The sequence below is a fragment of the Lepisosteus platostomus genome, chromosome 4, assembly GCF_059453375.1.
Source record: "Lepisosteus platostomus isolate fLepPlt1 chromosome 4, fLepPlt1.hap1, whole genome shotgun sequence".
NCBI lineage: Eukaryota > Metazoa > Chordata > Actinopteri > Semionotiformes > Lepisosteidae > Lepisosteus > Lepisosteus platostomus.
In genome coordinates, this window is record NC_142614.1 from 5,930,162 (window position 1) to 5,946,644 (window position 16,483).

Consider the following 16,483-nt stretch of genomic DNA (forward strand, 5'->3'; position numbering starts at 1 on the left):
GACGTGCACAGGCGCGTCTTTAAAGAGCCTATTGACGCTACAGTACATTTTTAGAAGCAGCGTGGAATAACCATTTGAAAGCCGATTTTAAATCACGCGGTTTCATTTGGGCGCTCAAAGCCCACTTTCAACGGGAGAAGTCTTACGAAACCCAGTGAAAATCGCAAATATCCGTTTTACCAACATGGTACAGTTACAGTAACTTAATTCAGCTGTCAGCAGCGTTTATTACACCAAAGGAACATGAGCACTCTTATTTTACTCACACACAAGAAGGTATTTTACAAAAACACATCTAGATATTAGGTAGATATTACAAAATGACAATTACCACGCACTTCATTTTTAATATTTCCTACTTTTATTGGTAATTTTGTAAATAGAAACAGTGTCCAAGTGCCATGAATGGCCTTCAGGCGGTCTCAGTCAGGTAGTACAGGGACCAACACATCCACCACAAGCACCAACACGTGTGTGTCTGTCAGTTTGTGTTTGTGTATCAGAGTGTCAGTAGTCAGTATGTTTATGTGCTTGAGTATCTGTGTCAGTCAGCCTGTGGGCCTAGTTCTGTGTGCCTGTTATCAGTCAGCCTGTGGGCTTGAGTATCTGTCAGTGTGACACACTGAGTATCTGTATCTGTCAGTGTGACACACTGTATCTGTGTGTCAGTATGTGCTTGTGTCTCTGTGTGTCAGTGTGTGCTTGTGTCTCTGTGTGTCAGTGCATCACGGTGTGAGGCGGTGTCTCTCTCTGCGTCTGTCTCTGTGCCCTGTGGATCTGTGTGTCTGAGCCCCTGGTTGTATTCTATGCCAGCAACGTGACAGTCAGGCAGCACCTCCTCCAGCAGGATCCTCACCAGCCCCGGGTTCGAGCTTGCAGGGAGAGAGAGTTCCAGCCTGCGCAGGTTCCTGAGTGCAGGAAAGAGGGGAGGAGAGGTTGAGTGAAAGAGTGAGGGAGGAATAAAGCGCTCTCCAGTGACTGAACACTAACACTGCAATCAGGTGCCCAGTGCGCAGCAGTCTGATCCATTTCAGGTTTTACCAGCTGCAGGGCTCTAGTGCAGATTCCTAGGCAACAATGCAGGTGGTCAAATCTGACAGGGAAAGGTGTGAATCGAAGGCTAAACTGCAGCAGGAAGAGGAGAGGTGTGTTACCGGAGGTGGTGCAGTGAGGCCAGTGCCCCCTCGGTGACATTCGGGCAGCCGGAGAGATTCAGCTCCTCCAGGGAATCACGGAAAACATAGAGGCGAGAGAGGAACCAGCCGTCCACCTTCGGGCAGCCAGAGAGAGACAGAGTGCGCAGTCCCGACTGGCTCACTGAGAGAGAGACAGGGGCAGGGGTTAGTGTGCACACTGCACAGTGATGTAACTAACACTGCGCTGGGGCACAGAGAGGGATACTGTACAAACACACCACCTTACCCACTGTACACTGGCACTGAGCGTGAGGTGGAGAGACAGTCTGATCTCACTGTCTCCCTCACCCCTCTCTCAATTCCACCCAGTCCTCTGTCTGACCTGTCAGTCTCCCTCACCCCTCTCTCAATTCCACCCAGTCCTCTGTCTGACCTCACTGTCAGTCTCCCTCACCCCTCTCTCAATTCCACCCAGTCCTCTGTCTGACCTCACTGTCAGTCTCCCTCACCCCTCTCTCAATTCCAAGCTGCTGCAGGAAGTGCTTCAGCACACCCTGAAGCAGACAGAGCTGCAGCAGGCTGTACATCAACATCGACAGTGGGGCTTTTCTTACAGCACTGTCTGCTCTATGTGCTCTGCTTCCTGGACAAGGATCCCCCCTCCTACCCAGGTAGTCCAGCCCATCGTAGTCAATGAGGGTTCCGCTGGCGTCCACCCCATCAACCGGGAGCTCGACCATCTTGAGCATGTTCTTGCTGATGCGCCCTCTGGAGTCCTGCCTGAACCACTCCGAGTGCCCTGCGAATCTGGGGGAGACACAGGGAGCGATCTAGACTTACAAGCGAAACCACTTCAAGAGAAAAAGACACTCAAAGACACTGACTGACGGAATGAAACGCTCTGACAGAAACACACGCATTGAAAGAAGGAGACTGTCCACACACTGACACGGACAGCCAGTACCCCCAGTCCAGTACCTGACACTCCCTCCCAGACGGAGGATGTAGAAGGTGGCAATCATATTGTCTCCGTACAGCCCCAGAGTGGACCCATAGTAACTGAGAGAGAGAAGAGCAATTAATACTCACACACAACTGTGACCATATGAGCACAGAATGTGTATAATTGGAATATCATTTCAGTACAGCTGGGCATGTAGTTAAATGTGACCCAGCATGCACAGTGTGATTAGAATGTGTGTCAGGGTGTGTTGTGTGTGTAGTCGAGTACAGTGTGATTAGAATGTGTGTCAGGGTGTGTTGTGTGTGTAGTCGAGTACAGTGTGATTAGAATGTGTGTCAGGGTGTGTTGTGTGTGTAGTCGAGTACAGTGTGATTAGAATGTGTGTCAGGGTGTGTTGTGTGTGTAGTCGAGTACAGTGTGATTAGAATGTGTGTCAGGGTGTGTTGTGTGTGTAGTCAAGTACAGTGTGATTAGGATGTGTGTCAGGGTGTGTTGTGTGTGTAGTCGAGTACAGTGTGATTAGAATGTGTGTCAGGGTGTGTTGTGTGTGTAGTCGAGTACAGTGTGATTAGAATGTGTGTCAGGGTGTGTTGTGTGTGTAGTCGAGTACAGTGTGATTAGAATGTGTGTCAGGGTGTGTTGTGTGTGTAGTCGAGTACATTGTTACCTGAACTTCTGCATCCAGCTCCTGAAGGCAGAGGTCCTTTCCACCAGCCACTCAACGTCATTGAAGTACTTGGATAAGAAGACGACGGCTCTGGTCTTGAGAGGGGATGGGGGTGGGGGTGGGGTGGAGACAGGCGAGGAGCTGCAGCATCGCTTGGCAACAGCTCCTACACACCCCTTTGACCATGACTGAAAGGCGACAACACAGCAAAGTCAAGCAAATGCACTGTCTGGGCTGACTGAATGGCAGAGAGACGGGTCCCCCAGCCGGAGAACAGGGAAATGACCGATGAGCACACTGCCAGCTGGAGCAAGGGACTGAGTGAGCCTCAAGTTACCTCTGAAACGGTGTTGGAGTGTACAGTGAACACCTGACTGTACACTCCAGGCCAGCCAGTGCTGTCCTAGCTTGGGCAAGATCGTGGGGAAAACACGCTCACACTGGGAAACGACAAACAATTCAAAACACTAAATTTCCAATTACAAGAAGCACCGAGGCTGTCAGAACACGAACGTCAACACAAGTTGGTTACAGGACAATTGTTAGCTGTTGAAGAAAACGAACAGCGAAGCTAGACGGAGACCAACATACGCGTTTGTAAATGTTTTACTGCTAAGAGAAACTTACCTTTATTCCTATTAGTCTGAAGGGTGAATTCACCAGCAAGGAAACGGCCATCTCTGTTGTCTCAGGTGACCCCTCCTCCTACGGGTCTCTGTACAGGACAAACTGCACCGCCGTTCCTGCGCGGGCAGAGACCGCGCGCTGTGCTTTCACAGGGCAGCAACACGGAGGTACAGCGGTAGTACTGCGATAGGGCGGAGCGACGTCCTGACTGCCTGCCTCATTCTTCAGCTTTCTCAACGCATTTGACTAATACTGGAGACAAAAAGCCAAAAAAAAAAAAACATGAAATCTTAAAATTTGTAATAATTGGAATGGTCTGTTTCTGTATGTATATTAGAGAAATTACAGAACAGCACTCTAGGAAAGACTGACCATGGACAGCTAGTACTACAGTTAATCCTGTCATTGCTGTACTGCTGTATTTTAATGCAGAGCAATTGAAAATGTGCTGCTGTAAAAATGATAGTTGTCAGGAGTGAGATGATCTGTACATCTTTCTCCAGGTTAGGGGTCACTGCCTCCTTATTTCAGTGGGGACAGTGGGTGCCCGCAGTTCTGTGTCCGCGGGGTGCTCACAGTTTCAGGGTCTCCTCACGAGATCCGGAGTGCTAATGGGTGTGTAAAGGGCCTGTCGCTGCCCAGGCCTGGAAAATCGCCACCCCGTGTCCGAGTGCGCCACGCTGTCACGGTTGACGATGCTACACCAGTGGTTCACCGGTGTTCACGCGTTATACCGTGTGGTAAAGTAGTGTAACAACCGCGGGCTTTGATAGGGAATGGAGCCAGACCTAGCACTCAGGGAATGGGGTTGAACAACAGATTTAATAACTCGATCCGGGGAAAGGTACACACACAGGGACAGGGGTTACAGCGCAGCACCTACACTACCGCACACCACACTCACGAAGGGGAGGGGCCGTCTCCCAGACCCCGCCCCACTATACGCAGCCCCGCCCCCCGTGGCTGTTCTCAGCCCTAGAGCGCCCCGCGCGGAGCTACAGTATGGCGAAATCGTAGCCAGAGGTTTTCAAAAACACACAGAAAGCACAACTTGACGAAATAAACGCATGGTGTAAGCATGTTTACACAATCTGCAAATTAGAAATCAGAACACTGTGCTCGTTGACTATCTGTCACGCTCCGTAAATTTTCGCAACGAGCGATCCGTTGATCAGCCTGTAGTGTCATGCGTAGGAATGATAATCCGGAGGCGTATATACGTTTAACAGGCTTTAATAACGTAAATGTATAAATAACACCGATCGCTAAATGGACTGAACAACATAGTGACACAGACCGCTCTCCCGCCTCTCTCTCCTGACCACTGTGATCTAATAAAATAGTGCCATCACAACACACAGCCTAGGTTCACAAATTCTGTTCTATCCTCCTTATCTTGTTTCTCTTCCTCTGACCCTAGAGGACAAAATACATTTGCTTAATAGTGCTCTTTTATCTACCCTCGACACCTTTGATCCTCTAAAAACTCAAACCATCTCTTTCTCACTGTGCCCCCTGGCACACTGGCCATCTGCGATCAACGAAGACAGTCCTCCCAGTCACTTCAGCGTAGGTGGCACCTTCCTGGCCTGAACGTACATGATCAGGCTTTGAGAGATTACTTGTCTGGATATAAGGATATGATAGAGTCTGCTAGATCCAGCTGCTTCTCTCACATCATTGAGAATAACCATAACAACCCCAGACATCTCTTCTCCACCATCAACAGTTTTCTAAAGCCAAACAGCCCCACCACATTAACTGCCACATCGCAACTTTGCAACACATTCTTTAGCTCCAAGATCGACAACATCCGGCATCACATTCTCTCCACAACGCATATCATTTCCACACCTCCTCCCTGCTTGTCCAACTTTTAACACTGTAGCCCATGACATCTTACTTTCTCGTCCTGAGACTGTTTGGAGTTTCTGACACTGCTCTCAAATGGTTCAAGTCTTTCCTCACTGATCGCTGTCACTTTGTCTCTCTTGGCGGACTTAGGTCTGAAATTGGTCTCGTTAAGTCTGGTGTTCCTCAGGGCTTGATACTGGGCCCCTTTTCAGCATTTACATGTTTCCACATGGTCAGCTTTTAAGATCACATGGGCTCAACTATCGTTTCTATGCAGACCATACTCAAATCTACATCTCTTCATATATAATCTTATTGCATCTCCGACGTAAAAACATGGATGACTCAAAATCTCCTTCATCTAAACTGGCAAGACTGAAGTTGTGCTTATTGGCCCGTCTACACTCTATGGGTGACAGGGCCTTCTCCTGTTATGCACCAAAGCTCTGAATCTCTCTCCCCAAGGATATCAGAGAGTCACCTTCTCTAAACTCCTTCAAATCCAGACTCCAAACGTTCTTCTTTAGAAGAGCCTTTACTGAACTGGTTTTGCTCTTTACCCTTCTGCTCCTACTGTATTAAGTAACCCCATCTACTGTCTCCTTTCACTGTGTATTCTAATCGTGCATATATTGTGTATTTTTTATTGTTATCACACACTGTCACACACTGTCTCTCAGTATCACACACTAATATTGTCACACACTGTCTCTCAGTATCACACACTAATATTGTCACACACTGTCTCTCACTATTACACACTAACACTATCACACACTGTATCTCAGTGTGTTGTTGTTGTCATTCTATAAAGCGCTTTGAGGAGCTGCCTTTAAAGGTGCTATATAAAATAAAGTTATTTATTATTGATACACTTTCAACTGTGCGTCTTCACAAGGAAACTGAGGCTCAAAGCCTTGTCAAAAGGTCTTGCATACCTTCAGAGATGTACTGCAGATTTCAAAACACGTTCTTTGATTACAATATAATCACTGGCACAACAGACAGAAAATAACTGCACCAAACCAAAAAACATGAGACACAGCTAGATATGCTTTATTCAGTTTAAAAAGGAAGCAGACAAAAGACATTTACAATGTAAAATTAGGCATCTGACCCTGTAATGATGAGAATCTGGTCTGTGAAGAGAGGAGGGGAGAGACTAACAGGGGGTCAGTCAGATAACTGCTCAGCACCATTTAAGTCAGAGGAGAGAGATGGAGAACAGGGACACAGGGAATCAGAGAACAGAGGAACAGAGATGGAGGACAGGGATACAGGGAACTGTGGGAGAGGGATGAGGAATCAGAATCGGGGACTCCAGAAGAGGAAAGGGAGTCTCAGAGCCTCTGAGACTCAGGGGACTGGCGGCTCAGAAGTGTATGTAGGAGAGCTGGACGTCACCCTCCACCTCCAGGGTGTCCACCTGGGTGAAGGGCTGCAGGCGGTGGAAGAAGTCACACAGGTACTGCCCATTCACAAACACCTTGTACCGCTGGTTCCCACAGCGCACCGAGATCTGAGTCAGAGAGAGAGAGAGGGATTAACACATACTGCTGAACACACATTGCTAATGTCACACTGCTGATACCAACACTGTTCTACACTCACTTAGCATACTGCACATTTACACTACAGCAAGAGACTACAAAGGAGCAGAGCTTCAACAGCCTTGAGCCAGCCACTTTTATGTACTTCTTTCAGACACCTACTACTCTGTGTGTGAGGACGCCCCTGCTTTCTGTCCCCAGAGAGCGGACAGTACCTGTGAGTGTGTGAGAAAGGTAGGAGCTGTGCATGCGCAGTGTGAGACTAGATTAGCGGTGTGTAATAAGTGTATAGGTCAGCACCAGTGCTGCTCCGCAAAGTAGTTTCTGAGTAGAGATGGAGTAGTGTGCTCACCTCAAAATACTGTCCCTCTTGGAAGGGGTTGAACTCCAGGTCCCTCTCCTCCTGGCCCCAGGAGCCGCCCAGGCAGCTGTTCCTCACCACCAGCCCCTCCGCCACCCGTGGGTTCAGGTGGAAGGCTATGTCCCGCGAGAAGCCCACCATGAAGTTCATGTGGAACCTGCAGCGACATTTCCAGCAGTAAAGCCCCCCACCACTCCAGAAACAAGCAACGCATGCAGTGTGATATGATCTATTCCTGCTGGAAAGCCACAGGCTGTCTTATTCCAGGCTCCAACATGGACTGGATCTGATGATGTCCTCTGCTGCACGTGTTTTTCTTAGTCTGGAATTGGCACTCATGCCCAGCCTCGGGAGCAGACTGACCTGTTGGCTCCGTAGGGCACCATGCCTCTGATGATGATGGTACGTTTGGGGGTCATTCCTCCGGGGATCATGTTGGAGTACGGGATGGGCTGGACACACGCACAGTGGAGTCAGTACACAACATAAATGCTGCTCCGTCACTGGACAAACTCACACACAGCACGTTCAACACATAACATCGTGCACTGCAGAATCAACACACACCACATAGACAATACACAAGATCACAGTGCAGTCAATACACACTGCACCGTTATTGCCCATTATCTCACAAACAGAGGTATGCTAGATGCTGTGATACACACAGATACGCAACAGTACTCACCGGGTTGTAGACTGGAGCTCCACTGATCATCTAGGATTACAAAGGAGAGGAAGAAGGTGGTCCATCAGACAGTGCTGCTGACATCAGGCTCAGAATGAATCTGCTCCTTCTTTCCCTTCATGTCCCTCTGTTGCTTTCCTCCCCATCTCTCTCCTTCTCCTTCCCACCATCTCTCTCTCCTTCCCTCCCTGTCCCTCCATACTCACCGGTAGGTTAGCCCCAGGGTACCCCATTCCTCCTCCCTGAGGGGGAACACAAGAAACAGTATTACAGTATTGCAGTATTACTGTGGACATGGCCTCAGTGATGCACACAGGATGTGCATCTGTATCAGACCCTGCATGATGCCAAGCTGCACCACACACTGCTGTCTGCGATCTGCTTTCGGCTCACTCTCATGCCTCACAGCCAGCAGCAGGTCTGTGTGAAACAGTCCCAGGCAGTATCTGCAGCCGCATTAACAGGACACATGCAGTCTGGTTAGGCAGTACAGTACAGTACATGAGGAACGTGGCTGGTACACAGGCTGCTATTTTCATTTCTGACTAAAGGGCCCAGTGTGGGTTTAGCAGGTAACTAGCTGGTGGACTGTGTTGCTCTTAATTGCTCTTGGCACCTCAGTACCTGTCTGAACTATCATCGCCCTACTCCCCATCTCGCAACCTTCGCTCTTCTAATTCTGCCCTCCTTTCTGTCCCCCAAGCCTGTCTACATTCTATGGGTGACAGGGCCTTCTCCTGTTATGCCCCCAAGCTCAGTAACTCTCTCCCCAAGGATATCAGAAAGTCACCTTCTCTAAACTCCTTCAAGTCTAGACTCAAAACCCTCTTCTTCAGAAGAGCCTTTACTGAACTGGTTCCATTCTTCACCCCTCTGCTCCTACTATACTTAGTACCACCATCCACAGTCTCCTCTGTGTACTGTAATTGTGTTTTATCTTGTGTATTCTTCTTATTTATTGTTGTTGTCATTCTGTAAAGCGCTTTGAGAAGCCACCTTTAAAGATGCTTTATAAAAAGTTTATTATTATTAATTGAGTGATTAATTCAGTGATCAGGTACATTTAGGGGGCAGTTTGGATAAAGGGGACATTCATTCTGTAAGGAGATTGATACTTACTGGGTATCCCTGCATGCCTCCCTGTGAAAAGCAACACACAGAAGAGTATTACACGCTGGCATCACAGGAGTGTTACACAACAGCAGGATACAGGAATACTAAACACTGACGCACAAGATAACACAGAGCCTGAGAGGAATGCTACACACTAATGAACAAGGAGTGTGGTACAGTTTGGCAATACTACACAATGATGCTGGCAATGAGAACACAAAGTCTTCACGCACATTGATGCACAAAACACACAGCAGCACCAGTATTACCTGGGGTAGTAAAACATATTATATAATTATATATGAACTAAAGAAGCGTGTTAACTACAAAACAAAACCATCAGTACTGGACAGGGTAACAGGAAAATACTGAAATTCAAGAGTTAACATCTAAAAAAATGATCTTTAAACTAAATTTGAAACAAAAACTGCTGCTTTCTGACTGGCTTAAAGAACACATCCTACCAGAAGCCCACCTACAGACGAAGCCCACTGGTTACTGTGACTGGACAGTGGCTGAGAAATGCTGCTCCCCCCTTGGCTGAGTTCTATGGCAGTCATTCTGTTGGGCCTTACAGGCAACGGGCATGATAATCCAGCATGAAGCCCTCCATGCTAACTCATGGCTGGACTAGAAGGGCTGGGTGTTTCTTGGCTTCATTATAGATTTTTTTCAGAACATATAACATATTTAGACCAGCAGCCATATCACCCTGCAACTCACAACTGGCTGCCCACTGAAGCTCAGCAGGTGTGAAAAACTAAGATCACTGCTGGAAGAGGTGTTAGTGTGACCAGTAGTGTGACCCCCCCTGCAGTCTGTGGGGGTCCTAATGCCCCAGTATAGTGACGGGGACACTATACTGTAAAAAGGCGCTGTCCTTTGGATGAGATGTAAACCGAGGTCCTGACTCTCTGTGGTCATTAAAAATCCCAGGGTGTTTCTCAAAAAGAGTAGGGGTTTAATCCCAGCGTCCTGGCTAAATTTCCCTCTGGACTTTACCAGGCATGGCCTCCTAATAATCCCCATCTCTGAACTGGCTTCATCACTCTGCTCTCCTCCCACTGAGAGCTGGTGTGTGTGGAGAGTACTGGTACACACTGTACACACTGGTGGTGGTGGAGGGGATCTCCATTACCTGTAAAGTGCTGTGAGTGGAGTGTCCAGAAAAGCGCTGTATAAGTGTAAGAAACTAGGATTATTATAAACAGGTGCCAGCTTGCTGGGCGAAGGACTCCCATTGAGAGAGAATAGCTGCCACTTACCCCCATGCCACCCATGCCACCAGAGGGGTAGCCCTGCATGCCGCCCTGAGGAAGAGAGGAGAACGGCATGACACGCTGCCCAAGAGGGAAAAGACGAGGACAGATTCTGGGCGGCTCAGCCAGAGGCTGGAGCTCCACAGCACAGCCCAGGAGGAATACTGAGGCGTACAGGAACACTGGGCACTGAGGTTGGCTGTGGGACCCTCATGCAGGGAGCAGGAGACACGCGAGATGCAATACAGTGTTTCTGTTGCTGTGTAAAGTAACAGTTGTAAAGTTACTGTATGTAACTTTCAAGCAATGATTATGATTTAGAAACAGTGGGGGAAAAGAGTGGCTTGGTTGCCTTCATCCTTATAGAACTCTATATGTTAGGCTGTGGAGGTAGGGTGGTACTGAGCCTACTACAGAAAGTGATGGCACCTTGGTTGGCACCTGGATATCACCGAACGTGAAAACACTTACCCCCATGCCACCCATACCACCACAGGGGTAATCCTGCATGCCACCCTGAGGAGCAAGGGAAGATCTTACAATTACCACTTAAGTTTGTGTAAGCTAACAGCAAATAAAGCTTACAAAAGTAGCATTTGTTAAAAGCCACCCATTCAGAGCTGCCAGGAAAGTCCCTCCCAGTCAGAGCTACTTAGACTTCTCCCACTAAGAACCACACCCACAGACTCCTCCCACTCTGTGCTTTACTGTCAGAGCCCTATCACACAGAACTGTGCTGACTCCTTCCACTCTGAGCTGCCCTCTCAGACTCCTCCCACTAAGAACCACACCCACAGACTCCTCCCACTCTGTGCTTTACTGTCAGACCCCTCCCACTCAGAACCGTGCTAACTCCTCCCACTCAGAGCTGCCCTCTCAGACTCCTCCCACTCAGATCCACTCCTCACATGCAGAGCTGCGCTGTCTGACTCTTCCCTCTCAGAGCTGAAATCTCAGACCCATCCCACTCAGTGGACTAACTCACCTGGTAGCCCTGCATGCCTCCCTGCATTCCGCCCTGCAGAGTAACATCCACAGAGTAAGACATGACACACTGATAAACCACACAGAGTAGAACAAGAGACATGCTCGCTGACACACACGCAGCTGACACACTGATGACACTGATACACCACACAGTGAGACATGACGCTCAATGACCACAACACTCACTCACCAACACAAACACTTACACATAGCAGTTACAAACACATGATAGCAAACCTGCACACACACCCTGACACGATACACCTGTACACTCCCACTGACACACACAGTGCAGCGATGATGCCCACAGACTCACCCCCATTCCTCCAGGGTAGCCTTGCATCCCTCCTTGAGCTCCACCCTGGAGGTACACATAAGCGGGGCTTATCAGCGAGTGTGACACATCATCAGTAGTCATGATAGCAGCAGAGGCTGAGACATTAGTTATGATAACAGAAGCAGTAGCAGGGACAGTAGTTGTTATAGCAGCAGAAATAACAGAGGCAGCAGTCGTTATACTGTAGCAGCAGAAATAACAGAGGCAGTAGTTGTTATAGCAGCAGAAATAACAGAGGCAGTAGTTGTTATAGCAGCAGAAATAACAGAGACAGTAGTTGTTATAGCAGCAGAAATAACAGAGACAGTAGTTGTTATAACAGCAGAAGGAGCAGAGACAGTAGTTGTTATAACAGCAGTAGTAACAGAGACAGTAGTTGTTATAGCAGCAGAAGGAGCAGAGACAGTAGTTGTTATAGCAGCAGAAGGAGCAGAGACAGTAGTTGTTATAGCAGCAGAAGGAGCAGAGACAGTAGTTGTTATAGTAACGCATACAGCCGACAGGCACTGTGTAAGAGCCGGCTTACCAGAGCGGTGACGTCACCGCCCTTCCCTGTAATAGGGAAGCCCTTGGGCTGTGGAGAGATCTCTCTTTAGCTCACCGGGCTGGGTCCCTGTTGAGTGACGCGGGAGTCCTGGGTTCGAGCCCCCTATGGTGCGGGGCCGACCTGATGCGGCAAGGGCGCCTGCCTGAACCCCGAAGCGTTACATTATACTGTAGCAGCAGCAGTAACAGTAGTCGTTACAGCAGCAGCAGCAGTAACAGTAGTTGTTATAGCAGCAGAAATAACAGAGACAGTAGTTGTTATAGCAGCAGAAATAACAGAGGCAGTAGTTGTTTTAGCAGCAGAAATAACAGAGGCAGTAGTTGTTATAGCAGCAGAAATAACAGAGACAGTAGTTGTTATAGCAGCAGAAATAACAGACAGCAGTTGTTAAAGCAGCAGCAGTAACAGTAGTTGTTACAGCAGCAGTAACAGGGACAGTAGTCATTATAGCAGCAGCAATAGAGACAGTAGTTGTTATAGCAGCAGCAGTAACAGTAGTCGATACAGCAGCAGCAGTAACAGTAACAAGAGTTTTTACAGCAGCAGTAGTGACAGAGACAGGAAGTAATGGTAGTAGTAGTAGTAGCTCCCCTCTTTCTCCCTCCCTCTCTCACCCCCAGGATGTTCAGAGACTGGATGATGACGTCCCCTCCGATCTCCAGATTGCTCACTCTCTCCAGGGGCATCCTGTGCTGGAAAAGGTAGAACTGCCGGCCATTCACATTCACCTGAGGGACAGAGAGCCGAGAACAGGCAGACCAAACAGAGAAGAGATGTCACGGTCAATGTCTTCATCAGCCATGCAGAAAGACTCAGAGACACTGCTACTGTCTGTGCTGACTGCACACAAACACACTGTCCACATTGACATGGTGTCTGTGTGGTTCTCTCTCTCTCTGACTCTGTCCACATTGACATGGTGTCTGTGTGGTTCTCTCTCTTTCTGACTTTGAGCACATTGACATGGTGTCTGTGTGGTTCTCTCCCTCTGTCTCTGTCCACATTGACATGGTGTCTGTGCGGTTCTCTCTCTCTTTGACTCTGAGCACATTGACATGGTGTCTGTGTGGTTCTCTCCCTCTGGATCTCTGACCTGATATCCCTCCATATTGACGACGATGATGAGCTCAAAGTGCTCTCCTTTCCTGAAGGGCATCTCTCGGACCTTCTCCTCTCCCTCCCAGCTGCCATTCTGGAAGGTGTTGAAGACCACCTTGTCCCAGCCGTCGAAGCGCGGGTTGAAGTGGAAGGCGATGTCAGAGCCCTCGAAGTCCCCGCACTGCAGGTTGACGTGGAACCTATGGGGGTTGACAGAGAGGCACTGTAAATAGAGAGGATGGGTGGGGTGTGGGTGGGGGTCTGTAAATTAATTTCTTCAGTAACATAATTTATCATCTTCATATCCAGTGGATGTTGGGTAAACTTCAATCACTGCTTACAATGTTCTACCTGTTTAAGACCACACTGTGTGTCTTTTTCTGCATTTCTGAAAATAAGCCCTCCCTAGAACACATGGCTTTGAATCGCTGTGAAGATAACACAGGGGAGATACAGCTGACTGGTATAAAAGTTTCAAATGGAAACAGAGAAAAAATAATCTCTTGGGAGTGTTCTTGGAATACTGAAATGCTTTCTCCTGAAATATTAAAGAAGTACACAGGCACACAGTTGGTGGACATATAAACTGTCCCTGGTATGTCCAGCAGGAGTGTGTATTGGATAGTGCCCTGCACTCCCGGACACAGACAGCACTGTCCACAACACTCCCGGACACAGACAGCACTTGTGTGTCCAGCAGGAGTGTGTATTGGATAGAACCAGTGTCCTCAGTGTGTCCAGCAGGAGTCTGTATTGGACAGGACCAGTGTCCTCAGTGTGTCCAGCAGGAGTCTGTCTTGGACAGGACCAGTGTCCTCAGTGTGTCCAGCAGGAGTTTGTCTTGGACAATTGCAGTGTCCTCAGTGTGTCCAGCAGGAGTCTGTCTTGGACAGGACCAGTGTCCTCAGTGTGTCCAGCAGGAGTCTGTCTTGGACAGGACCAGTGTCCTCAGTGTGTCCAGCAGGAGTTTGTCTTGGACAATTGCAGTGTCCTCAGTGTGTCCAGCAGGAGTCTGTCTTGGACAGGACCAGTGTCCTCAGTGTGTCCAGCAGGAGTCTGTCTTGGACAGGACCAGTGTCCTCAGTGTGATCTTACCTGGTGATCTCATGAGGAACTCTTCCCTGGATGTAGATGGACATCCCAGCTCTCAGGTTTCCATTGATCGGGCCAAGGTAGGGGACTGTCTGCACACAGACAACATCACACAGCATGACTACACCATAGTATTCCTACACGACATGTATGACAGCACCACATTGTTATGCAGCATTTCTACCTAACACTCAGTGTTAGAACAGTGACCAATTCATCGATCCTCCCAATAAAGCTCGCTGGTCTGGAATATGAGGAGCTGCCCTGTCTCTCTGCGGGCTCTTCTTTCGGATGTTACAGTACATCCAAATTCCAGTCCTCTGTGATTGTATTGGGGCAATCCCTGTGGAATCACGTCACACATGATGAGGGGGAAACACGAACTCCCAAATGGAAGAGAGGGGGAAAGAGCAGGAGGGCGGGAGAGGGCAAGAGTGACTGAAGGAGAGAGGGACGCAACAGCAGAGAGGGGGGGACAGACAGCGACACAGAGCAGCTGGACTCACGGGATTGTAGAGCGGCTGGTATCCGGGTGGAGCAACAAAGGTCATGGTGAATCCCGGAGCTACAGCAGGACAGGCAGACAGACCAAGACAGCAACAGGCTCAATACTGTACAGAGCCTCTGATCCTGGGAGCTTGGTCTTATACAGTTGACTGTGGGAGGGGCACGGGGCAGGGCTGTGCCAACTGGGGACAGGGAGCGAGAGAGAGGGAGGGACAGGAGGGTGGGGCAGTTATTAAAGAGTGACAGAGAACAAATGGGTGAATGAAGGGACTCAGATACGTTATGGAAAAGACAGGGAGGAAGAAGCGAGGGAGAGAAGGGGGCGTTTCAGAATGACAGGGGGACAAATGGAAGAAGAGGGAGAAGAGACACCAGACCGCTTTATTCAAGCTAACACAGAAATGGAAACCCAGACAATCAAAATCGTACAAATAATTCAGCAAATACGGTACATTGCCAACGTAGTGTGTTACTGTAGTTCAGGTGGGGGGCTGCGTCAGCATGCGTAGTCTGCAAAGGAACAAGTAAAGGCTTATTCCATGCTGAAAAGAGGAGAGAGAAAACACAACGTTTCGGCTGTGAAGCCTTCTTCAGGTGAGGGGAGGGAAGTGTGTTTCTGCAGGTAGTGTGTTACTTCACACTCCATTCCTGCACCACAAAATCAAAGACCTTTAAACTGTTAATCTCAAGAAGCCACGCTAGTATCACACTTGCCCTGATCCGTGTTAAAGCCAGGGCAGACATAGGTCTGACTGCCACATCTCCTGCTGGGGTGCAGAGGGAGTGTGTGCAGCTCGGGTCCCCCGCCTGCCCTTCCCCTGACCCAGCGCTCGACCTCCTCTGAGGAAGGAGTGACTCACAGCTGCTATCAGAAGCCACTGTGTACATTAGCAGTGGGAAACACTGTTACTAAGGGCTGCTGCTGTCCAGCCCAGCAGCCCTCCCAACGGCCAGCGCTGGCCTGGCCAAGGTCATTAAAAACGAACCAGTCCCAAATCGACACTCTTACACCTAGAAGATACTAATGAACTCAAATAAAATCCTGAATCCCCACATTGCATGTGTGGATGTTAGTTAAAAGGACTTGTTTGTCCGAGGGGGCGCACAGGGCGGCTGTTTGTGGGATCAGAACGGCGCTCTGACCCACAACATGAGCTGGTCGCAGGCACACTGACAGCGCAGCGAGCCGACTGCTCCAGCCATCCGGCTCTGACCGGGGCTCACTGGCATCACAGGGCCAGGACTCTCTCGGCTCTCCTGTGGCTCTGCTGCTGGGCACCGTGGAGATTGCTGCTTGTCCAAATCCAGCCAGTACTTTGTTCAGGAAAAGAAAGGCTGTGTTAGCTGGACCCAACATTAATGTGAGTATTACAGAAAGCACTGTACAGCATATACTGTAGTGGAAGAGTTACCTCCCTGGAACCTGATTTCATTATGTCTCTGAGGCCAAGCCAGTCTGGACCTGGTCAGTACTGGATCCCTAAGGGAAACCAGGCTGCTGCTGCACAGAGACCAGAAAAACTGTGTGTAGGAGACTTAGATGAGTTTTAAGTTTTAAGTTTTAAGATATTAAAACAAATCCTGTTCACTTGGACATGAAGTCTTAATTCTTGTGTCCTGACTAAATTCCATACTGTGTTACAGTCTGACAACTCTGGAGTTTTTCTTAATTCAGCTGGTGAGTCCTTCCCAGATA

General features: G+C 48.9%; 2 protein-coding genes across 3 annotated transcripts; both read right to left on the reverse strand.

Moving 5' to 3' along the window:
- Window positions 1-338: 338 nt before the first annotated feature.
- Window positions 339-3,549, reverse strand: dmac2 (distal membrane arm assembly component 2). The gene is made up of 6 exons (XM_088627796.1): window positions 3,395-3,549; window positions 2,768-2,955; window positions 2,115-2,195; window positions 1,804-1,943; window positions 1,155-1,317; window positions 339-908 (listed from the first exon to the last, which is right to left on the reverse strand). The coding sequence occupies exons 1-6, from the start codon at window positions 3,443-3,445 to the stop codon at window positions 692-694; spliced, it is 840 nt and encodes a 279-aa protein (XP_088483922.1). The 5' UTR covers window positions 3,446-3,549; the 3' UTR covers window positions 339-691.
- Window positions 3,550-6,281: 2,732 nt separating this feature from the next.
- LOC148672241 (galectin-4-like) lies at window positions 6,282-15,529 on the reverse strand. Of its 2 annotated transcripts, XM_088627835.1 has the most exons (14): window positions 14,787-15,526; window positions 14,284-14,372; window positions 13,184-13,388; window positions 12,705-12,818; window positions 11,523-11,567; window positions 11,205-11,237; window positions 10,691-10,735; window positions 10,226-10,270; window positions 8,967-8,987; window positions 8,054-8,089; window positions 7,848-7,877; window positions 7,523-7,611; window positions 7,151-7,316; window positions 6,282-6,767 (listed from the first exon to the last, which is right to left on the reverse strand). In XM_088627835.1, exons 1-14 carry the CDS (start codon window positions 14,829-14,831, stop codon window positions 6,621-6,623), a joined length of 1,110 nt encoding a protein of 369 aa, XP_088483961.1. In that variant the 5' UTR covers window positions 14,832-15,526; the 3' UTR covers window positions 6,282-6,620. The 2 variants fall into 2 exon arrangements, with proteins under 2 accessions (XP_088483961.1, XP_088483962.1); XM_088627836.1 differs by lacking the exon at window positions 11,205-11,237 and having other exon boundaries at window positions 14,787-15,529.
- Window positions 15,530-16,483: the final 954 nt, after the last annotated feature.